General features: G+C 55.2%; 8 protein-coding genes across 8 annotated transcripts; 3 read left to right on the top strand and 5 right to left on the bottom strand.

Annotated features, from left to right (window-relative positions):
- Positions 1-17: 17 nt before the first annotated feature.
- Positions 18-992, bottom strand: BX661DRAFT_181441 (uncharacterized protein). Its single transcript, XM_051535711.1, has 2 exons — positions 389-992; positions 18-241 (listed from the first exon to the last, which is right to left on the bottom strand). Exons 1-2 carry the CDS (start codon positions 653-655, stop codon positions 149-151), a joined length of 360 nt encoding a protein of 119 aa, XP_051392155.1. The 5' UTR covers positions 656-992; the 3' UTR covers positions 18-148.
- Positions 959-1,593, top strand: BX661DRAFT_181440 (uncharacterized protein). The gene has a single exon (XM_051535710.1). The coding sequence runs from the start codon at positions 1,034-1,036 to the stop codon at positions 1,532-1,534; it is 501 nt and encodes a 166-aa protein (XP_051392154.1). The 5' UTR covers positions 959-1,033; the 3' UTR covers positions 1,535-1,593.
- Positions 1,594-1,729: 136 nt separating this feature from the next.
- On the bottom strand, positions 1,730-2,086 carry BX661DRAFT_142702 (uncharacterized protein; the record flags this gene model as incomplete). The annotated part of the gene is made up of 1 exon (XM_051532961.1): positions 1,730-2,086. The coding sequence occupies one exon, from the start codon at positions 2,084-2,086 to the stop codon at positions 1,730-1,732; it is 357 nt and encodes a 118-aa protein (XP_051392153.1).
- A 301-nt stretch (positions 2,087-2,387) lies between these two features.
- BX661DRAFT_100505 (ETC complex I subunit conserved region-domain-containing protein) lies at positions 2,388-3,306 on the top strand. The gene is made up of 2 exons (XM_051532382.1): positions 2,388-2,570; positions 2,791-3,306. The coding sequence occupies exons 1-2, from the start codon at positions 2,532-2,534 to the stop codon at positions 3,142-3,144; spliced, it is 393 nt and encodes a 130-aa protein (XP_051392152.1). The 5' UTR covers positions 2,388-2,531; the 3' UTR covers positions 3,145-3,306.
- A 162-nt stretch (positions 3,307-3,468) lies between these two features.
- BX661DRAFT_142756 (uncharacterized protein) lies at positions 3,469-5,676 on the bottom strand (the record flags this gene model as incomplete). Its single annotated transcript, XM_051532963.1, has 2 exons — positions 3,469-3,887; positions 3,924-5,676. The coding sequence occupies 2 exons, from the start codon at positions 5,674-5,676 to the stop codon at positions 3,469-3,471; spliced, it is 2,172 nt and encodes a 723-aa protein (XP_051392151.1).
- Positions 5,677-6,308: 632 nt separating this feature from the next.
- BX661DRAFT_181437 (ferrochelatase with Deuteroporphyrin and Ni bound) lies at positions 6,309-7,989 on the top strand. The gene has a single exon (XM_051535709.1). The coding sequence runs from the start codon at positions 6,604-6,606 to the stop codon at positions 7,801-7,803; it is 1,200 nt and encodes a 399-aa protein (XP_051392150.1). The 5' UTR covers positions 6,309-6,603; the 3' UTR covers positions 7,804-7,989.
- Positions 7,990-17,830: 9,841 nt separating this feature from the next.
- Positions 17,831-18,998, bottom strand: BX661DRAFT_181431 (uncharacterized protein). Its single transcript, XM_051535708.1, is given in 4 exon segments — positions 17,831-18,427; positions 18,489-18,602; positions 18,622-18,839; positions 18,865-18,998. The coding sequence occupies 4 exon segments, from the start codon at positions 18,963-18,965 to the stop codon at positions 18,000-18,002; spliced, it is 861 nt and encodes a 286-aa protein (XP_051392149.1). The 5' UTR covers positions 18,966-18,998; the 3' UTR covers positions 17,831-17,999.
- A 661-nt stretch (positions 18,999-19,659) lies between these two features.
- BX661DRAFT_100465 (uncharacterized protein) lies at positions 19,660-21,693 on the bottom strand. Its single transcript, XM_051532381.1, has 2 exons — positions 20,833-21,693; positions 19,660-20,337 (listed from the first exon to the last, which is right to left on the bottom strand). The coding sequence occupies exons 1-2, from the start codon at positions 21,576-21,578 to the stop codon at positions 19,767-19,769; spliced, it is 1,317 nt and encodes a 438-aa protein (XP_051392148.1). The 5' UTR covers positions 21,579-21,693; the 3' UTR covers positions 19,660-19,766.
- Between the last annotated feature and the right edge of the window lie 30 nt (positions 21,694-21,723).

Here is a 21,723-nt window from a genome sequence, read left to right as displayed (position 1 = left end):
GAAAACTTAAACCTGCAGGGTAATTTTCGAGATTGTGTTTACGCATCTATAGCGTTCAAAGCGGTAAATCAAGGTCTTTCAATATTTTCCTTTCTTTCTGTCCTTCAAATTTTTTTGTTAAATTCAACTTGTAAAAAAAATGTCCATTTCAATCAACAACACCGATTCTGCACTCAAGTTGCTGCTGGCATTTGTGCCCGAGGCCGAAAAGGAGCTCTCTGTCGCCGCTGTTGCAGATCAGGTAATTACAATAAAAAAGCAAAAACACCAAATGTCTGCAGTCTCAACAATTCAGTAACACGGCGGCAATTCTAACTGACAATTAAAACAATACATATTTACAACTCGATCCACCCGTATTGCCCCCCTCCCCCACCCCCTGGTGTAGCTGTCGCAGCTGGATCTTGACGGCCAAAAGGTCGAGGGCACAAACTCGATCGCCCAGCTCATTGCTGCAAAGTACAACAGCCCCCTTGCTGGCCAGACCGATTCTGACCAAGCCGAGATCAGCCAGTGGATGACCATGTCTTCCCGCCACGGTCCCTCGGAGCGCCAGATTTTCGCCCAAACCATCAACGAGAGCCTCGTTGGCAAGACCTACCTTGTATCCAACAGCATTACCCTGGCTGATCTGATCGCCTTTGCCAATGTACATGCATTCATGGAGTCGCTGTCGGCCCAAAAACGCTTCAACTGGAATAACTTTTCGCGCTGGTTTGATCTCATCCAGCACTCTGTGTCTGCTGAGGCTTTGGCCAAGGCCGGTCTTAAGCTGGTCGCCATTAATCTGAATGCCCCCGCTCCGGTCAAGAAGCAGCAGGCTGCTCCTGCCGCTAAGGGCGATAAGGCCGCTGCCGCTGCTTCTGATGCTGCTGCTTCTGCTGCTGCTGCCGCCCCTGCCGCTGCCGCCGATGGCAAGAAGAAGGCAAAGCAGGACACGCCCGAGGCTCAGAAGGGCGAGAAGAAGGAGAAGAAGGAGAAGAAGGAGAAGAGACAGCCAGCCCCCAAGGAAGAGTTCAAGATTGTTCCCTCCATGCTCGACCTTCGCGTAGGCCACATCACTAACGCTCAGAAGCACCCCGATGCCGATGCCCTTTACGTCGAGATCATCGAGCTTGGTGAGCCCGAGCCCCGCACTGTTGTTTCCGGCCTTGTGCGCTTCATCCCCATTGAGCAAATGCAGGACCGCGATGTTGTACTTGTCTGCAACCTTAAGCCCGTTGCTATGCGCGGCGTAAAGTCCTTCGCTATGGTCCTTTGCGCCACTAGCCCTGATGGAAACACTGTTGAGTTTGTCGAGCCGCCTAAGGGCAGCAAGCCTGGAGACCGCGTGTACTTTGAGGGATTCGAGGGTGCTGAGCCTGAGGAGGTGCTTAAGCCTAAGCTCAAGATCTTCGAGACAATCCAGCCCGGCATGTTCACTAACGATGACCGCGAGGCTGGCTGGTACGATGATGAGAAGAAGTTCCACAAGCTGCTTGTTGGCGGTAAGGTCTGCACAACTGCCACTATTGCCAAGGGCTCGCTCAAGTAAAAAAACAGAGAGATTAGCAATGTTTTTTCAATACGGTATCGATTTTAATATTTGTCAATTTTATACTTTGAAAAATGTTTACGAGTTGGATAGACAAAAGGAAAAATAAAGGAACAAATTGTGGCCCGCTTTGTTTTTTTTTGGTCAGGAGGGGTTTGATGTAAGAGATACGTAAGAGAGGGGGAGCACGGGGGCTTAGGGCGCGACCAACAGCGCAAGCCAGCCAGCGATCATGAACATGCCACCAAGAGGCGTAACGGGTCCCAGCGGTCTAAAGACATCCCTATTGAGGACCAGACAATATATCGAGCCCGAAAACAACACTGCTCCAACTGTCCACAGGCCGACGACACTGCGGCTGCGACGGCCAGTGGCTGAAAATCCCAAAAGAGCCACAGCGTGAATTAGCTGATATCTAGACGCCATATCCCAAGTCTTAATTTTCTCTGGGTCTGTAATGACGTTCTTCAGTCCGTGCGCGCCAAAGGCGCCAAGAGCAACGCCTGAGGCGCCCAAAATAGCAGCGCACTTGAGCGCAAGAGCAGACGACATGTGTAAGTGTGTAAGTGTGTTGGTAGAAAGTGAAAAAATAAGTGAAAAAGAAAGTGGGACACTGCTGACGCACAGCAGAAAGACTAAAGATAAGCCAAGCTGGAGCGAAGAGGAATGACGAAAGTCTGAAGCACAAGAGAACATGCTGCTTGTCATGCAACACTTGATGGACAGGCAAATGCAGCCAAAAGCCCACACACCACTTGACTTTAATCCAAAAAAACACTCCCCTCCCCTCCCCACACCATCCTGGATCAACCTGATTTGCGGCAACCCCCCCAAGCCTGCCACATTCCATCAGCAGCAAGAAAAAAAGATAAGTACTGAGAAATTCGTATTTTTATTGCCATTTTTAATTGACTGAAAATTCGTACGTCGAATTTGACATTCTTTTGCTTCTTGTCCCCCTTGTTCACACATTCTACAAACACAAAAATCAACAACAATGAGAATCACTCGCGCTCTTTTCCAGGCCACACAAAAGGTAACGCAACCGGAGGCATCGAATGCCGGGGAAGCCAACGCAGCATTATAAGAGGAAGCCTGCTGCTTGCTACTTACCAGACCATCCACGCACCGAGGCAGAGGATACAGGCACCGCGTCCCACAGCGACAGCAGAGATAGACACAAAACCCGCAAATTCACAGGACTCAATTGGAATTATTTTTGCTATTTCAAACAAACGCCTTATTTATCTCTGTAGGTTACCACCGGAATTGTTGGCCTCCCGGTCAACCCCAATGCGCGCCCGCAGCTGCTCGGGCTTTATAAGAAGACGCTTGAGGAGGTGAAGGCAAAGATCCCAGAGGCTGCGATCTACCGCCAGTCAGTCGAGGCAATCACAACGCAGCGCCTGAAGATTGTCGAGCAGAACGAGGATACGGTAAAGATTGAGGAGCTGATTAACTGCGGGCAGATCGAGGAGCTTATTGACCAGGCTGAGGACGAGATCAAGCTTGTTTCGCGGATGGCTGAGTGGAAGGCATGGGAGCCCCTGGAGGTGTCAATCCCTCCTCGCCAGTGGGAGTACTTCAAGAAGGCTCCTGTGACCGAGTGAGGCGGCAGCGACAGTGCCTGCCCTTTGTTGCGATCTGTTGCGTGGAGGGGGCTTCAGCAACGTCGACATTGGCTGTTTCGAATCTCCTGTCGCTCGGGCATTCGTCTTGTCTTGTCCTGTTTTTGTTTTGACTTGTTTTCGTTTTGTTTCGTTTCTTGTCTTGTTTATTTTCCACTATAGAGGATTTTTTTTGCCACCTCAGCTGCCGTTTGCTGCCACACGGAGCAACAAGGCGCGCTCAATATTATAACGAAATTGTAAACCTTGTCTTTTGAGGAAGCAGGAGAGAAAAAAGTTGGAAACCAAAGTCGCTGCAGCAGGCGCCTAGACCTCGCGCAAAAACCACGCTGCCTCGTAGATCGTCTCGACAGTGCGCTTGGAATACAGCTGGAACCGCTTCCAGTCGCCGTCCTCAGCTGCCTCGGCGAGAGCAGGGAACACCTGCGCGCCATAGCCCTCCCAGCGCCCAGGAGCCACGAGTACGTGCTTGAACCACTCGCGGTTGGGGATGCCCTCCGGCTCAGTGAAGTGGCGCTCCAGGCTGAATGCGCGGTCGTTGATGGAGCTGCGGAGCTTGATGCAGCTTGTGTGGCGGCGGCGGCTGCCCATTTGGCAGTCCTCGCCATAGACCGCACGCAGATGCGCCTTTTCGCGCTCGATTGCGCGGGCGCTGCTCAAGAGCTGGCGTTGGGCCGCGCGCAGATGGTGGATCTTGGAAGCAGCTGCAATCGCGCCATTTTGTGCTTGCTTGTCGCCTGAGGTGTTGTTCAGTTGTGCACCCACGTGGCCCTCGAGCTGCCTGATGTAGCGCCGCAGCGTCTTGGCGTAGTTGACCGGGCTAAGGCGGATGACAGGGTCGTCGGCTAACTTGATCGCCACTAGCCCCCACACGCGCACCATCGCCTGGTGCAGTTGCATGTCGGGGTCGATGAAGGTGGTCAGTCGCTTGGGGCTGTCATAGTTCGAGTGGTACGCGCCCGATCTGCCGCTAAAGCCCATGGACAGAGAGGACACTCCGGCATGCGCCATAAAAGCGGTGTAGTCGCTGCCTGATCCCAGCGGGCGTATGAGCGGGGTCGGCGACTTGAGTGCGTCGGCCACGTCGGCCATGTCTGTGTAGTCGTCAGCAGCCTGGTTTGTGAGCTCTGCACTGGCCAAGGACTGCTGCAGCCAGGCGTCGTAGACGGACCCGTTTGAGTGCGGGTATGGCACTTGTTTGGTCACGTCGTACAAAAGCTGTTCAAATGCAGGCGATGCTTCGGTCTTGAAGTCGCCGCCGCCCACAGCACTGTCGACATTGATGTACGCAACGGCATTGGTGCGCACCCAGTCGATATTATCCTCAACCCACTCTGTCGACCCGACCAAGCCGTACTCCTCGGCGTCCCACGAAGCAAGAATAATCGTGCGGCGAGGGCGCCAGCCAAGCTTCATCAGTTCACCCAAGGCGCGCGCCAGCTCCAACAGCGCAGCCGACCCGGAGGAGGGATCAGACGCACCGGAACACCACGCGTCGCGGTGGTTGCCGACGATGACTGTGTGCTCGGAGTTCTCGCTGCCCTTGATGCGCCCAATGACGTTCTGAATTGCCCTAGTTTTATACTCAATCTTGTTGAGCAGGTTGACACTGAGCTTGCTGGGGCCAGTCCAGTACTCGACGCCCTTTGACGTCAGCCCACCGATCCAGCCGCTGTCCACCTCCGACGCGTTCCTGCCATGGCCCTGCAGCGCGCAAAGCAGTGGCTCGGCGTCGCGGTAGGACAGCGGCAGCGACGGGATGTGGTTAAGGTTTTTTGCGTCTTTAGGGTCAATGCGTGGCGCATCCTTGGTTGCTGCGTACCCTGGAGTCAGCGGGTCGCCAGGGTACACTTGAAGCCGCATCACTGAGCCACGCTGAATGGAAGACTCGGGGCGCCATGGCCCTGCTGGATAGACCTTGCCCTTGGAATACCCGTCGTCAGCAGGGTCCGAATATATAAGCACACCCTTGGCGCCGTTGAGCTCAGCAATGTGGACCTTCACGCCGCGGAATATGTAGCCGTAGCGAACCAGCACAATCCTGTCGACAACGCTGATTCCCGCATCCTTAAGCGCCTTAAAGTCCTCCAGTCTGCCATAGTTGGCGTACACTAGCTGCCCAGTGACGTTGCCGTCGGCCGAGTAGCCATGGAACGCCGGTAGATTGTTGGGATCCTCTGAAAGGGGATCGCCCGGGACCACGTTCTCCTTGAGCCCGGCTTCGAATACGATCCCCTGCGTTGTCTCGTTGAACAACGTGACTTGCTGGTCGACAGGGTAGTTCAGCCATGGGAAGTACTCGACGATCTTGGATTCGATGCCTTGCTGCTCAAAGTAGTCACGGGTGTACGCGGCCTGAGTGCTGTTGATTCCAGCAACGTGCGTGCCCGAGCTGTAGTACAGCAGGTTTTCACGCAGCTGATCCGTCGACGGGATATTCAGGAATACCCGGGTGGGGTCAATACGACCGTCTCTGGGGATTTCCACTTTGCCGGGCTGCTGGAAACCGCCCATTCCGTGCATGCACTCTGGTGTCGGCATCCAAAAGGAGGCAGCGACGATAAACAGTAGAGCCGCGGCCGATACTACGCCGGCAATGGCTCTTTTGCTGAATTGCGCCTCAAACTGAGTCGTCGCCGGTGGCAGCTCGGAATGTCCGAACGGTGCAGAATCTGCCGTGTCGGCTTTGTAATCGGCAAGAAGCGCCCTTTCGCTGTCTTGTCGGGAAGCGGTGGCGGATAAAACTTTGTTGTCCATTTTGAAAAACAAGACGAAAAAAAGTGACGTTGAAAGAGATGGATTGAAAAATTAAACAAACGCAAAACAAACAAAAGGTCCTCCTCTCACGATATCAGAGATAATATTCACAGCGCGGGCCACACTTATCAAGCTTTTTTTATACATTGCGCAACAGCGTGATGATGTCCAGGCCTTTCTCCGAGGGCTCCGCGCCACGCATTCATGGCACGCGCGCACATGCGCACTATTAATTTTTTAGCTTTAGAGCTTGACCAAAAGTTGGTCGAGCTGCTTCTGACGATGACGCCAGCAGCGAACACAGAGTAATATGAAAGGAGGACGAGGGCCAGCAAAATTAAATGTTGCTTATTAAAATCATCAACTGATTTTTATTGGGTTTTAATAGGTTTTATCTTTTTTTGGCATCTCCATTTGGAGAAATGGCCGATTTTGTTGCTTCTTCATCTAAAACGATCTTAATGCCAAGCAAATCAAATACCCGCTGGCACACAATTAGTAACAGAAGCAGAGGCAGCAGTAGTAGAAGTAGCCTTTCTTCCATTGTTTTTCCATTGTTATTGTCCTCGTCCGCGCCCGCCCACTTTCTTCTTATTTGCAAAACAGCACTTTATTTCTTGCCTCCTTATCTATTTTTCGCAATTTTGTCGGCATTCGAATCGGAAGTATTATTTATTTATTCAAATGAACTCACGCTCATTGCTCAAGACAGCCCTCTCGGCGCCCTCGCTTGCCTCCAGACGATTCCTTAGCAGCAGCAGCACACACAGAGCACCCAAAAAGATTGGCATTCTGATGATGAACATGGGTGGGCCGCGCACACAGGACGATGTCAAGCAGTTCCTGACCAACATATTCAACGACCGTGACATCCTCAAGCTTCCGATGCAGAGTATCCTGGGCCAGTTTATTGCCATGCGGCGGGTGGGCAAGGTCAAACAGCAGTATATGCAAATCGGCGGTGGCTCCCCCATTGAAATGTGGACGCGCACTCAGGGAAGGGGCATGGTTGACATTCTCAACAATACGTCCCCGAACTCCGGCCCCCACAACTACTACGTGGGGTTCCGATACACCAGCCCAGACATGCCCCAGGCAGTTGAACAGATGCTAAGCGACGGCATCGAACACGTAATTGCATTCTCGCAGTACCAGCAGTACTCGGGGTCCACCACGGGCAGCAACCTCAACGAGCTATACCGCGTGCAGAAGAGGCTCGATCCGGGTTCGAAAGTCCAGTGGAGCTTCATTGACCGTTGGGGCACACACCCGAAGCTCATCAGCTCATTTGCCGATCGTATCGAGGATCAGATCAAAAAACTGACTGAAGACGTACGCCACACCACGCCGATTCTGTTTTCGGCCCACTCATTGCCGCTCAATGTGGTCGATCGCGGCGACCCCTATGTGGCCGAGGTCGGCGGCACAGTCGCCTATGTCATCAACGAGCTTCGCCGCCGGGGCATTGAGAACCCGTACCGCTTAGTGTGGCAGTCCGCCGTGGGTCCGCTCAGGTGGCTCGGCCCCCAGACTGAGTCCGCCATCAAGAGCTATGCTAGCTCTGGCTACAAATCGCTGGTCATGGTACCCATTGCCTTCACCTCTGACCACATCGAGACGCTGTTTGAGCTTGACATTGAGTACAGTGAGGTCGCTGAAGAGGCCGGCATCACCCAGTTCCTGCGCGCTGAGGCCCTGAACGACTACCCGCCGTTCATCGACGCCCTGGCAACAATCGTCAAAGAGCACATTGACACTGGGTTCCTGACCAGCCGGCAGCTGATGTTGCCCGATCCTGGAGAGGAGTCCGAGCAGACCAGGATCACACGGCAGTGGATCGCTACTCAGGCCAAACAGATCGCTGACAGCGGCCACCATGCGTGAAAGAAAAAGAGAGAGATAGAGATATCGGTCAACCGCGACAGATCGTAACCGAATAGACCCGTGGCAAATAATGGCTCGCACGCACAATGTACAGAAGCCGCCTCTGCTGTCGCTAATAAATCTATGTTCAACTTTTTCTTCTCTCACACCAACAGTCGACGATATTGCAATATACATGTGTGTGAGATAAATGTAATTGATATATGTAAAAAAAGTATGAAATTGTTTAAAGAGTAGAAAAATAAGGGGGCATGGTCACTACATCGAGACCCATCCGCCGATATCGAACGCCTGGTCGATCTTGCGGGCTACAAACACAGGGATCTTCTGCGTGAGAACCAGCTTCTTCAGCTCTGCGTAGCGATTGCGGTTGATAAACAGCGGTCTGCCACGCTTGAGCCCGACATCGACCTCACCGTGCTGATCCAGATACGGCGCCGACATGAAACAGCCGTTATCATGGTGTAGCAGCACTAACCCGCATTTCTTCACGAGCAAGAAAATCCCAACAGTCCCGCCGCATGTCTTCATGTGCATATTGCACTCGCCAATGCCATCCACCTCGCAGCAAAAGCTCTGCGCGCACATAAAGTTGCCACACAGCAGGCAGAGCGCAGGGTCGTTGGGCACGCTGTTGCACAACGTGCAGAACGCCTTTGCCGAGCGCTCAAACAGGATCTCGAAGCGGTCGGGGAGATCGACGAGTGAATATAGTGTGGGCATCCCGATTGGCACGGCCATGGTGTATCCGGCTCCAAGCGACATGGGCGACGTGTGGCGACGGCGGAAGTTGCGCAGGTCGCGCAGCCAGCCCTCGGCCAGAGAGAGAGTGTGCGGCTGGGTCTCTGGCACTAATATCTGGTCGAGATTAGGCAGATGCAAAAGCTTCAGCAGGCGCACACACTCGGGCTCGGACTGCGACAAAACCTGCGGGTTCGCCTCGTTGCCAAGCGCGCATTGCCGCTCGGAAATGAGCCACGGCGCCTCTCCAGCGATGTCCACGCCGTACTGGAGGTAGAAGAGCAGCGCGATGCGGCGCAAAAAGGGCAGAAGCAATGTGGTCACCAGCTTCGTCACTGTAACCGGGTGGACAGCGCTCTGCAGCCTTCCAGGGCCTCTTCGTCACACTCTGGGCCTTGCAGTTGGCGAATCGCCCAGCTAACCAGCGTATAGATTCCGGCTGACGACTCTTGCAGCAGGGACGCGTCGCTGCCGCCTGACAACAGGGAGAGCAGCTTTACGTCCCGGGCCTCAGGCGCATCAACCCATGAATGAGGAACACAACTCGCTGCTGTCGGAGCCTGGCCAGCAGCTGCCTCTGCGACATTCGCTGCTGCAGTAGCAGTAGTAGCAGCAGCAGAATGCACAGTTGGCAGTATATTCGGCGGATTGCTACCCATATCGACAGGCTGATTTTGGGCTATGCGAAGGCCCTTCGGCGCACCAGTGTACTCTCCGAGGATACTGTCTCCGACAGCGACACACGCACGCACCAGCTCGGCCGTGACAAACAGGCGCACCAGCTGCCAAATGTCCAGCCCAAACGGAATGACCAGCGACAAGCTAATGTCAGTGAGCAGTGCAAAGTTGTCCTGCATCAGGAATGGCTTGGCTGGCATTCCGTCATCGCCCGTCGCCCACCGCGACTGCTCGTTCTGCAGGTCGCGCGGTCTCGTGATGTGCGACCCGTTGAGTGGCGACAAGGCATAGCCGAGCTCCTTCAGCATCTCGAGCCTCGTGCGCGCCACAAAGTCTCCATGTAGGCCGGCCGACGGCAGCACAGCGCCCGCTTGTGACTCGAGGACTAATGTGCGAAGCCGCTGGGCCGGCGATGTCGACTCGGCCTGGGAGTCGGAACCATCGACACTTGTGCGCAATATGTTGGTGATGGGGCTAAACATGGTGCGGTACTGGATCTCCGGGATCTTTCCAAGTGAGTGCATGAACACAGCGTGCGCCTCGGGTATGGCGTCCAGCAGAGTGCCCGATGGCAGCGTGCGTGAATCCTCGTGGTCGAACACTGGCGGGTTCCTTATACCGCGCTGCGACAGCTCAAACAGCTCGATGGTGTGCGCAAACAGGGAGCTGGTGGCCTTGTCGAACGGATACGGCCGCATCTTGCTGGCCGAGTGAAGCTGGGCCGACAAGCTTGCGTTTTCGCTGCTGGTCAGCGACTGCATTCCCGCCTGACTGCCGCTGCTCGCGCTGAGCACGCGCAGGTGCTCCATGATATTTTGGAAAAACTGCGGCATCGAGGCGGCCGGTTGCTCGGGGTTGTGGCCAACGGACCCGGGCGGCCCAGAGCCAGAGGCACCGCGGTACATGTAGTGGTCCTCCTCCTCGTCATCGTCCTCTTCGTAGTCCTCGTCCTCTTCGCCATAGTTGCGGTCGGCATACTGCTCCACCATTGCCGAAGCGTGCGAGGTGTGCTGGTGCTGGTGCGACGAAGCGCCTGCAGCGCCCTTGTCCTTGGATCTGTAAAGGTGCTCAAAGAGCGAGGTGGACGGCAATCCGACGTAGTTGTCGCGCTGGACATTCTGCAAAACATCGTACAGGCGGGTATACATGAACTGATACGTTTCCATTTGCTCGCGGGCCTTGGCCTCTTGGTCGCCGGCCACGCGCTCGGGCAGCGCGGCATTGCCAGCCGGCAAGTGGGGCATGCCCGACGACAGATTGCTGCTAGTCTCCGGCGTGGCGTATTGATCGGCATTGTCGTTGTCGTTGTCATCCCCTGCGATGCCCCGAGCAAGCCGCAGTTGAGCCTGATCATGCATGTTTTTGCGATTCTGGACATAATTTTGGTGGTGCGTGTGCTCAGCAGCCTGGCGCTCGACCAGCCAGTGCACGTACTGGGAGAGGGGCAAAACCATGCGCTCGACTCCTGGCGGCATGCCCAGCGGTCCGGAGCCCAACTGCGGCAAAAACCGCGATAATAACGCCTGGAAGGTTAGGCCAGCAGGGAAGCGCTGGGCGCTGCGGAGCAAAGCATCCAGCCGGGGGATCGATTCTGCCAGGCTGTCGGCGATGTTGAACGAAAAGTTGCCCGGATTGCGCAGTGCAGAGGTCAGGCCGCCTATGGCGCTATCAATAGACAGGGCGGATTGGATCCCCACAGAAGCGCCGCTGGCAGCGGGCTGCTCAGCCATTGGCAATACTGATGACGACGACACAGCAGAAGAACCAACAGCACCACGGCGCGCGCTGGGGGACTGGCACCAGCACCAGCCAAATTGACATTGCCGCCGGATGACGACGCCGAGTTTGATGCGTGGACAGGTTCAGGCCTGCGTATGATCTGGTTGCTTGCGATGGCATCCATGGTCTCGCCAAATGGCTTCCAGTCCTCCTGGATCCAGCGCTCAAACTCAGTCGTGAGCTTGTCAGTGACTGCAGAGGCAGGCTGAGAGAACAAAGCAGGGTTGCGGTCGGCGATCACCAGTGGGTCGAAGTCGGCGGACTGCGCCAGCGATGGAAGCAGCACATTACCCAGGCTCTTGCACAGCGGGCACAAGAACTCCTTGCGGTGCAGGCTCTCTGGGTGGTTTCGCGTAGGCTGCTGCTGGCGCTTGGCCTCAATGCCCTGGCAGTACTGCGTGAAGCAACGCGTGTGCATCACGTGTCCACACGTGCTTGCAGCCAGGCCACGCTCATGGTACAGCACGGGAAAGCTCTTTAGGCCGGATGGAGCGCCGTAGGCTCCAGAGGCCATCTGGCTAATTACCCCCAAGTTGTCCGCCGACCGCAAGCGCGCAGCGGCAATGGTGGCGGCCGCCGCTGCCGTGTTCTTAACAGGCGATGGCAGCGCTGTGTCTTCAGGGCTTTGAGGCGCCAGGCTGCTGGTGTGGGTTATTGTGGTGTCGAGCCCGCCGGGCAGACGCAGAATGTCAACGATATGCGTGGCATCGGCCAGAGGGGCGTTGCGGATGGCGCGGTTGGTCTGTACCAGGGAGAGCATGCCGTAGGGCTTGCTGCTGTCGCACTCCTCCTGGCAGACCATGCAGGCACCGCTCGGGGCGCCCCACAGAGCCTTGTGCACGCGGCTGGTGTCGGTCGATTTGTCCTTTTCGGGCGCGCCCAGAACCTCGTAGCCTTCCTCGGCGTAGTTCTCATCGTCGGACAGGTCATCATACTCGTCCCCATATTGGTTCATAAAGTCGTTTTGGCGGTTGGCGAATTCGGCCAGGATTGCGGCCTGGCGCGCCTGGGCGGTCTTCTTCTTGCGCTCAGCGGCCTTGGTCTCCTCCATGGCTGACTTGAGCACGCGGCTGCCCATGGGCGTGGCCTCAAGGTTGGCGTAGTAGTCGTCAATGCAGCTAACGATGCGCGGGCCACCCTCGCGGAACAGCTGGTAAATGTAGTTAAGCTTGGGCTTCCACTGCTTCATCTCGGGCTTAAGACCGAGTGTCAGCACCAGGCCCAGCAGGTTCAGCGGCGCGCCGCGGCCAGACGGGTAGCCCTGCTCGAGCGCATACTTCCATAGACCACCGCGGTCGGCGTTGGGAAGCTGGGCACCAGTAGTGGCGGGGCTGCTCGCATCAGGGCCGCCTATCTCGCGAGCTACGGCGTCGCGGCGGCCGTCCTCCAACGCAATGACAATCAGCTGGAGCGCTTCGTCGACCATGGTCTCGGAAAGCAGCTCGCTCTGGGTGTGGGTGGCGTGCAACAGCGCGTAGAACAGGATCTGACAGGCCAGCGGCGTATGAAGCACCAGGCCGACGCGCTGGAACGGGCCGGCGCGGATGGGCTCCAGCTTGGGCGGGAAGTAGGCCGGCACGGCGTCAGGGTCGCCGCCGCTCTTGCGCAGGCGCTTCTTGAGACGCTCACGCAATAGCTCCTCAACCTCCTCGCGCTGGTTGCGCGAGTAGTGGATGAAGTACGGGTCGACCTCGTCGAGCAGCTCGTCCTTGAGCTCGTACAGCCCGTGGTCCAGCACGCTGAGCGGGCCGCGGTAGTCAGCCATCTCCTGCAGCAGGTTGTCAAACTCCGTCAACTCAGTTAGGCGCTCGGGGACCTTCTTGGTCAGCTCCGAATACGAGATGGGGCTCAGGCAGCCGTGCACGATCTCGCGGCGCGCCAGGTCCACGGCGGTCTTACCAGTGGCCACGTGACGCTCGGAGACCAGCACAATCAGCAGGTTGAGGAACTCCTCAACCATATAGTGCATGTGGGTCGGCTCGTAGCCGGGCAGGGGGTGCGGGCGGCCACTGAGCCAGTCGAACAGGCCGAAGCGGTCCAGCATGGTCATCAGAATGTGGTCGGGGTCGGGCCACAGGCTCATGAAGAACTGGATCATCACGATGTCCTGGTCGTACGTGTTCTCGCGCAGCGACACCTCGCGATAGTGGTGCGACTGCGAGCGGATGACGTAGCCGTTGCGCACCCACAGGCCGGCGCGGATCTGCGCCATGACGACGCACACGCGCACAGGGTAGTCCAGGATGCGCAGCATCTCGCGCTGCGCAAACGGCACCTCGTGGGGCGACAGCGCGTACGGCACCTCCGAGTGCAGCGGCGCGTCGAGCCGCGCATCGAGCCTCGCGTCCAGCGCCGAAAAGACCAGGTCGCGCACGCTGGCGAAGCCCAGGGCATGCGCGTTAGTGTCGGTCATCAGTGCGACATGCTGGCACAGCTCGGCCATAAACCAATGCAACGGGTGGTGGAAGCTGACGGGGCTGATGGCCATGTCGTAGCGCACAATGTCGTACTGGCGGCCCCACAGCGTTGGCAGCGTATGCATCTGCGGCCGCAGTTGCACATCATCGGACGCGGAGTTAGGCATTGGAGGCAACGGCAGCCCCTGCGCCTGCGCAGCGCGCACGATGAAGGCATAGTTCTCCTCGGGCATCAGCACCACAGCGCGGTGCAGGCGCCGTAGCGTGCCGCGCATGGCGAAGAACAGGTCGCGGGCGGTGGCGCCGTAGCACTCGGCAAACTGGCGGCAGCTCTTGGCGACCTGCAGCGTGACGTTGAAGGCGTTGACCCACGTGTCTGCCTCGAACTCGACGTGCTCGAGCACGGCGCGGCGATTGGGATTCATGCCCTGGAACAGCCCGATAAACCCTAGGTACGTGGCCAGGAATGCACGATGACCGGCCACCCAGCTGCGCACCTGCGGCGTGCCGGCCAGGTACCGCATGTCGTGGAAGACGTGGAAGTAGCGGCGGTTTCGAAACGACTCAGTGTCGCACAGGATAACGCCACAGCGCTGGAGCGCCGCCGGCGTCGGCTGCACAAAGAACTTGCGCAACACGTCAATGATGATGTGCATGAAGCGGTGGTGGTCAACCAGTGACGCTGACAGCGTCGGTGGTGTGAACAACTGCACTGAGAACAGCAGCACTGAGTGCTCGGGTGCACGGTCCTGCGTTAGGAACGCGCGCGACAGCCGCGGATAGTTGCGCGCAAACGTCAGCGCGATCTTCATCTTGTAGCGGTTGTCCAACATCAGGGTTGCCATGTACAGCTCGCGCAGCCCGCTGCGTACTTCCTTCCACAGCTGCAGGTCAAACATCAGGAACCAGTCCAGCCGCTGATGCCCGCAGCCGCGCAGCACACGCTCGATCGCCACTGCCGTCTCGACGTCGCACGCCGTGTCGGGGTCCGCCGCAGCCATCGCCACCAGCCCTGCCGCTGTAGGCATACGCCGGACGCGCGGTCGCGTACCCGACCTGGATCCGGGTCTGGGCTCGTCCAACTGCGGGAATGCCCCCGGTGCCATCGAGTGCGGCGGAAATCCGGCCGTAGCGCTGGGCTGCATGATCCGCGCCAGCGACGAACGCGCCATGCCCACAGCATCGGCTGCCGCTCCCATAGCCGCGTGGATGGTCGCTGGCACGCTACTCCCACCGGCGCCTTGACCACGAGCGCCACTGTCAGACAGCCACATGCTCGGTGGCGAGGCGCCGTTTGTTGTGCTGTCGGTCTGTAGGAACCCACGCGGGCTGGCGCGCTCGTCGCCCTGAATCCGCAGCGAATCGTTGCTCGCCGAGCGCCGGCGCCGGCGCCCGCGCGAAAACTCTAAAGACTGCGCTTGCGCCTGCGCCTGTGCCTGTGCCTGTGCCTGTGCGAGTAACTGCGCTTGGGCCTGGGCCTGAGCATGTGCCTGCGCCGCGCTCGCGTAACCATGGCTGTAGCCTGTTCTGGCCTCACCGCTGTATATCATGTGCGCATGGATGGCGCTGCCTTCCTCCTCGCCGCCGCCATAGTCTTCAATGTCGTTGATGTCGAGATCGTCGTCCTCGTCCATGCAGTCGTCCTCGTCCATGCAGTCGTCGTCATCATCTTCATCCTCATCATCATCGTCGTCGTCATCCTCGCAATCACTCTCGGGAAGGTTAAAGTTATACTGTTTTTCCAGGAGGTCGGCAAGGTACTCGCTGCGGTACGGCGCCACCCACCGCAGGCACAGCTGATGGCTGATCTCAGCGCGGATCTCATTGTTGATCTTTCCCTGGAACACGCGCCCCAGCGGCCGAAACTTGCAGCACGCCAGGTCCCGCAGCCATATCAGCAGCGACGCCGACAGCTGCTCACGGAAGACATCGCGGGCCGCACGGATCGACACGCTGAGCGACACATTCGTCATGGTTGTTGCAATGTCGATCAGATCCAGAATCGATGTGCTGATGTGAAGCACGTCGCGCCCGCTCATGTCCACCGTCATCGCAATCTTCTTGGCCTCCATGACTGAGCACTGCAGTGCCTCTGTGCACTGGTCGATCACGTCCTGGAATGAGTGTACCTCGTCGTTCCACAGCACCGCTGCAAACATCGTAGGTTGCTCGTGGTCGCCGATCACCATGCTCGTGTTCATAGCGTCCTCCATAATTGAAGCCTCGTCAATGTGCCGCGACAGCGCAACCGGTGACGTGGAGAATGTCTCTAGTATAAACTCGAGCACAACGGCAATTGTCAGCTCGATCGACTGCTTGACGCTGACCGGACACTCGCTGTTGTTGTACCCTGGCACAAACGGCGCGCCGGCTGAGGACACGATGGGCTCTACCCCAGCCTCCTCGAGCGCCTCAAAGCTGCTATGGTGGCGACAGCACAGCGAGACGCCCCACGCCTCGGGGTCGCCGCAGTCGCAGCACCCGCCGGTTCCAGAGTTGACGCTGAACGATGTTTCATGCCCCGTGTGGCCCGTCGCCTGGAAACACCGAGTGCACAGCACGCACGTGTCGTCCATTGAGCAGTTCCTACACGTACAAGAAAAAGGGATACCTGTGTTAATTGAATATGCAATTGTTTTTCCAAAGGGGCGAAATTTAGGCTGGCCGCTTGATTGGTTGCCTGCCTTGGAGCGTGGGGTGCACAAATAAACGCGCCAGCATTACATAATGCACGCTGCGGTGTCGCGCATCAAGAGCAGTCTTGCAATTTTGCAAACGCACTGCGCATGGCCGCTGCGGCCTTGCAAGCAAAATGACAAGCATGGCGTATCCCTAATAAACCTGCTTCACTGTAACAAATTATATTTGTTAAGCGCGAGTATGACCCGCACGCACAAAATATGCGCCAGAAGCAGAACCAGGCTCTGTCCATTCCCACTTTCTATAGAGGCACCCCTGCAGCCGAGAAAAAAAACAGCGGGTGTGGGTCGTGCTGTGTCCATGTGGAGAAAAGACATGTGTGTGCATAGTAAAGCGCCAAAAAAAACAGAAAATAAGGGTGCAGAAAAAAAGAAAGAAACCCACAGCATACTGTACTTACTTGCACCGGTAAACGCCCTCTCCGCGCTTAAATACGTGGCCGCAAGGCTGCCCGCGTCGCACCTCTGTATACTCAATTGGCACCTCGAGCTCGTCCTGCAACTCCTCACGCGGAGCTCCACCTGTCCGCTCATCCAGCGGAACCAGGTCCGCCAGCCGGTCGTCCTTGGACAAAAGGAACCATGACACGCGATGCAAAATTTCCTTGCGCACTGCCGGTGTTAGCATGTAGTTGTTATCCTTGGGTGTCCTGCGCAGGTAGTCGTACAACTCGGACGAGTACGGGTGGCCGATAAACCGTTCGTTTGAGAGGGGGTCTTCTGGGTCCTTGCCCAGTGCTTCCTCGATTTCAGGCGTCATTGGTTGCGACTCTGCATTTGTGCTTGTATTGGTACCGCTTCTGTTGTGTTCGAACGTCCGCAGCCCCGATGCGTTGTTGAAATTGTCTGCTGTTGTGGTCGTGCGCGCATCCATGCTGTTTGTGTTTGTATTCATGCTTCTTCCCTTGCGCTTGCAAATATCGTATATATAAAAAGTGGATTGTCAGACTGTACGAAAGCAACTAAATTGCCCGGTTCCTCAGCGCGCGCGTTTAAGCAATCAGATGGCTGAACTAATGTTTTCACTTTTTTATTTTATGGTTTAATGTTATATGAATGAGGGAATGGAAGACAAAAAGAGAAACAGAGAGAGAAAAATATGCGTCTAGAAATTCAATATTTAGGTCTGAAAATGAAAAAGAATATGAAAAAAGAAACAAAGAGGGTGCAAAAAAATTAAAAAAAAAGTGCATTACCCTTGAGGCGACAAACAAGAGATAGCCCAACTTTGCTCCGATTAATTTGTGAGACGCAGTCAGTTGGCCTTTGCTTTGCTTCCAGGATGCGCTTGTCATTAAAATGTGCAAGATTAAAATGCTTAAGCTTGATACAAACAATCATCACCTGCTCGCTTAGCTCTCTGATTGCTCAGACTGCTAATCGAGGACAGGTTCAAAAACACTTGGGAGAATAAGTGAGGTGTTAACACCACTGGAATAAGGAAAAATATGTGGGAAAAGAATTGGTTACTGAGCCGCATTATTCACAGGAAGAGCCACGTCAGTTGCAACTTGTGCCGTGCTATCAAGAATGGAGGTAACAGCGCCTGCAACTGGTATTTGGCCATACAAATTAGGGGTGGCAGCGTTAATAGACATTGGTTTTCGTGCGTGGTCAGGCAGTGAGGAGCGGACAGAAGGATAATGGAAGAAAAGAAGACATGGTGGTTCCGCCATACTATTAAGTGCAGTAGTAAAATGTGTAATATTGACAGAAAATAGTATATAAAATTGCTGGAAACAGAAACAGAAAATAATGAAAACTAAATATGCAGTCAGGCAGGCTGGCATACGCTTGCACGTACGCAGCAGCAAGCTAGAAATTTATAAATGCTAGCACATGGCAAAGTTCAAGCATGTTTGTGTCGTTACAAATGCGCATGTTAGAAGCCATTGCTGCCATCCAGCAGATACGGCGTCTTTGATTTGCCAAATAACGCTGCTCCGAACGCGAGCGGTGACGCCAAGCCATGCGCAGATTCCGCACCGCCAGCTGATGGAGCGCTGACCTTTGTCCCCGACCTGAATTGCGTCTCGCTGTCAGTGTGCGTCTTTGTCGGCGATGGAGTATGGTCCAGGTGGCTAGTGGCGGATGGCTGCATGGCATTCTGGCGGATGTCAGTACCGGAGTTGGCTAGCGTAAACATATTAGGACATTTGCCTGTGTCAACCATGCTTTCTGCAATGTAGGACATGTTGCCTCCAGAGCTGACGCTGCTATTGAAATTACAAGACTCGATAACACCGCCGCCCTGACCGCCTGACACGCTGATGAGCTCGGCAAGGAAGTTAAAGTCGTTAGAGTCAATCCCTCCCCAATAGCAAACTTGAACATGTCAGAGTCAGCGCCGGTCTCATCTGTGCGGGTGTACAGCCAACTACAGTGTCTGCCCGATTGGCATCCGGCGAGGCACTTTTAAAGACTGTGTCGCCGCTACTGCTGACATTGCTGCTGTTGCTGCTGTTCTTGGTGGTGTTCCGAAAGCCTTATCCAATGCACTGTACATGGCATGAATGCATTGGTGTGGTTGCCCATGGTCGGCCCACTTAACAGCATGGATTCTGACAGTGCCGACGAGGCCGCCTCTATGTCAAAGCTCATGTTCTGGCACTGCTGCTCAAACATAAGCGGAATCGATGGCGATGTCTCTCGCTCGCTCTGCCCGCTGCCAGAGCCATTCTGACCATCGACATCATATTCATGCCAACGCCGTTGCTGCCCGCTCGGCGTCGCTCAGATTTATTGACATTATATGGGCGCGCGGTGCTGTCTTTTTGGTGCTTGAGCTGCGGACTACTCGCTGTTGCTGCTGCTGTTGCTGCGAATTCTGGAGTTGCTGCTGCTCCATGTAGTCCGCAGTAGACAGTGCGTAGCTTGCGGCAAGCTGGTCAAAGAATGATGGGGCGTGTGCATTGACGGCGGGTCACCCTGGAGTGGTGCACACATGCCATTACTGGTAGGTAGTGGAGGGTGGTTCATGGCCATTCCAGAAAAGTCGTACTGACCCTTAAAGTCTGCTGCAAAAGGTACTCAGACGAAGACTGCTGCTGCTGCTGTACCTGGTTTCGTGGTACAATTGGTGGAACTGGTCTATCGCGCTTACATTTGTCGGCACGCATGATGCTGCGGCGGAACGCGAGCCACCTCTTTGGTCACCGACACCAAACGCCATCATCGAATTGTCTCCAAAATCGAGCTCCCCCTGGCGGGCACTGAGATGGATAGCGTTGCTTCTGAGTTGTATTGGTCGCGGCCACCGCTGTTTGTAGATGTGGTGGTGGTAGTAGAAGTGTGGCTGTTTGCGCTGATATCCCCGCATAATCCACTGTTAAAATCTGCCCCAATGTTGTAGTCCGAGCCCATGAAACCACGTTGCCCCTGGCCCGCCATCATCGAAGACTCGCCGAGTGCGCCAGAGCTGTCAAATCTCGGCATAGCCAAAGAGCGTTGGGCCTCAATCACTGCGGCCAGGCTTGTGGATGACGATACGATGACAATGCAATGGGCTGCTGCAAATCTGGCTGAGCCAGGCCCCCAAACACAAATCGTCCGTCGACATTGGATCTTGAGTTTACACCAGGTTTTGAGGATGCGTTCGACAGCTTGGATGCAGCGGCCACAATCGCCGCGGATGCTGAAGAGCTTCCTATTATGCTAGATGCAGGCGACTGTGAAGCAAATGCGGCCATGCTCCTGGCCGATGTGGATGGTGAGATTCCTGCCAGTTGCGAGTAACTGGCCACTCGCGAAGTTGGTATGCGTCCAATGTGATGCTGGCTGTGCTGCTGTAACTGGCTGTGTACTTGCCAATAATCTTTTTCAGGGCCAAGGGTAGAATGCGCCACGGAAAGACCTTGACGTCCTTTTCGATGTTGCGGGGCTTCGGGTTCGGGAACGACATGATCAGCTTAAAAAAGTCAGTAGAGTCCGCCTTACATTTGCTCACGGTCAGCGGGCGGAAGCCCTCGAGGTTGCGCCGAATGCGGTTCTTCTCCTCAACAGTGAATCGAACTGCAATGAGCGACTCCAACAAGTGGATGCAATCGACGCTGGTAATGAAAAAGTCTTGTTTCTCCTCCCAGTAGATGCAAGACACCACGATGCTGTTGGGAACCCGATCGGCAGCGGCCACCGACTTGAAGGTGCAGAATATATTGTTATTTTCGTGGCGCCTCCAAAACTGGACAAGACGGCGTCGGCACTCGCGCTCTTCAAGCGACCTAGAAAAACAACAGAGATGTAAATGTGTTTGTAGGGGCTCTCGGGTTAGTACTTTATAAAATGCGCATAGACATGGGCGCAAAATGAGATGTGTGGAGGGATGTATGCGAATAGCAGTAAAAATAATTGCAAAAAAACACCAGGCTTGCAATGCACCACCAATACTATGGCATCAGGAGTTTTTTTTATAAAAAAATGGACCAACAAATTGCGATATATTTGCAAATATGACTCGGAATACTGCATTCTCCAAATGTTTGTCTTCAAAGAAACCCAGTTGATAAAAACATAATTTTTGGTTCCCCGCATCGAAAATGAAAAGATTTACAAAAATAGTTATTTTTGAGCACGTTGGGGGGGGGGGAATGGTGCAAAAAAGGCAAAAAGTGTGGGTTATTGTTGGGAAATAAAATAACATTAGGAGCGCGGGGAAAGGCACCATAACAAAACATATCATATTGGCAAATAACACGAGGTATTCGACGATAACTTACCAGTCAACCATCATCGAGTCGAGGTTGTTTTCAAACATGAGGTTGGCCTTGTTGAGCAAGGATGCGTAGGAGCTGTATCCTGACAGTGGCATAGAACTGACAGACGAAATCCCGTGGTGGTAAGAGGACGATGCAACAGAAGAAGCAGGCGGGCTGATAATTCCTGCCGAGTTTATCGAGTGATCCAGCGTGGGCGAAGACGAGGCGTTGGTTCTACTCCCAAATGAAGAGTTAGAAAGCTGGTGCGCACTAGCCATTCCTAGGGTTTCTAGCAGGCGGTTTGCATGAGTACTTCCGCCACCACTGCTGCCGCCGCTTGGCAGCATTGGGTTACTCGCGGCCGGAGAATAAGAAAATGACGTGCGGTTGTGGTCAAGGCCGCCGTTCAATATGTAGCCTGAGAACTGAAGGTCAGCCGCATTTAAAGCGTTGCTGGGGACCATCGATCTGTGGTCAAGTAATTTGGCACCACCGAGCTGGTCGCGATTCATTGAGAGCCCGCTGCCTAGACCCAACGAAGTGAACGGGAGTCTGCCGGCTGCACCAACGACTTTGTTGCCTAAATTTTGGACGGTCTTGAAGGGCGAGTGTTTGCTCTGGTCTAAGTTCTGGAAAAGGCCCGTTGTGGACAAGGAATAATCCAGCTGCCGATTGTACTGTTGCTGAGAGCGTGGTGCTTGTTTTTGTGGCTGTTGCGGATTCTGGTTGTTGTTTTGGCTACTACCGTTGTGTGACGAAAGCATCATCTGGTTCTATGGTGGGCGTTTAATAACAATTTTACAAAAATATTAGTGATATAGATTAAAATAATCAATTAATGGCAGCAAATTATCGGCAATTACAGAATAAAACAATATGAACAGCGTTGAAAGTCAAAAAAGGCTCCAAAGA

Source organism: Kickxella alabastrina (genome assembly GCF_025024165.1).
Source record: "Kickxella alabastrina strain RSA 675 chromosome Unknown BX661scaffold_9, whole genome shotgun sequence".
Taxonomy (NCBI): domain Eukaryota; kingdom Fungi; phylum Kickxellomycota; class Kickxellomycetes; order Kickxellales; family Kickxellaceae; genus Kickxella; species Kickxella alabastrina.
Note: the sequence above shows the minus strand (reverse complement) of the source record. Positions and strands in the feature narration are given on the sequence as shown.

Excerpts from the sequence above, each read along its gene's own strand:
- BX661DRAFT_181440 (XM_051535710.1), top strand. The coding sequence starts at position 1,034 with ATGCTCGACCTTCGCGTAGGCCACATCACTAACGCTCAGAAGCACCCC.
- BX661DRAFT_181441 (XM_051535711.1), bottom strand. The coding sequence starts at position 655 with ATGTACATTGGCAAAGGCGATCAGATCAGCCAGGGTAATGCTGTTGGA. Across the intron at positions 242-388 it reads TCAAGATCCAGCTGCGACAG|CTGATCTGCAACAGCGGCGA; the intron begins CTACACCAGGGG and ends TATTGTAATTAC.
- BX661DRAFT_181431 (XM_051535708.1), bottom strand. The coding sequence starts at position 18,965 with ATGGAGCAGCAGCAACTCCAGAATTCGCAGCAACAGCAGCAGCAACAG. Across the intron at positions 18,840-18,864 it reads GCACCGCGCGCCCATATAAT|CGGGCAGCAACGGCGTTGGC; the intron begins GTCAATAAATCT and ends AGCGACGCCGAG. Across the intron at positions 18,428-18,488 it reads GGCAGACACTGTAGTTGGCT|GGATTGACTCTAACGACTTT; the intron begins GTACACCCGCAC and ends GCTATTGGGGAG.
- BX661DRAFT_181437 (XM_051535709.1), top strand. The coding sequence starts at position 6,604 with ATGAACTCACGCTCATTGCTCAAGACAGCCCTCTCGGCGCCCTCGCTT.
- BX661DRAFT_100505 (XM_051532382.1), top strand. The coding sequence starts at position 2,532 with ATGAGAATCACTCGCGCTCTTTTCCAGGCCACACAAAAG. Across the intron at positions 2,571-2,790 it reads TTTTCCAGGCCACACAAAAG|GTTACCACCGGAATTGTTGG; the intron begins GTAACGCAACCG and ends TTATCTCTGTAG.
- BX661DRAFT_100465 (XM_051532381.1), bottom strand. The coding sequence starts at position 21,578 with ATGATGCTTTCGTCACACAACGGTAGTAGCCAAAACAACAACCAGAAT. Across the intron at positions 20,338-20,832 it reads GACTCGATGATGGTTGACTG|GTCGCTTGAAGAGCGCGAGT; the intron begins GTAAGTTATCGT and ends TTGTTTTTCTAG.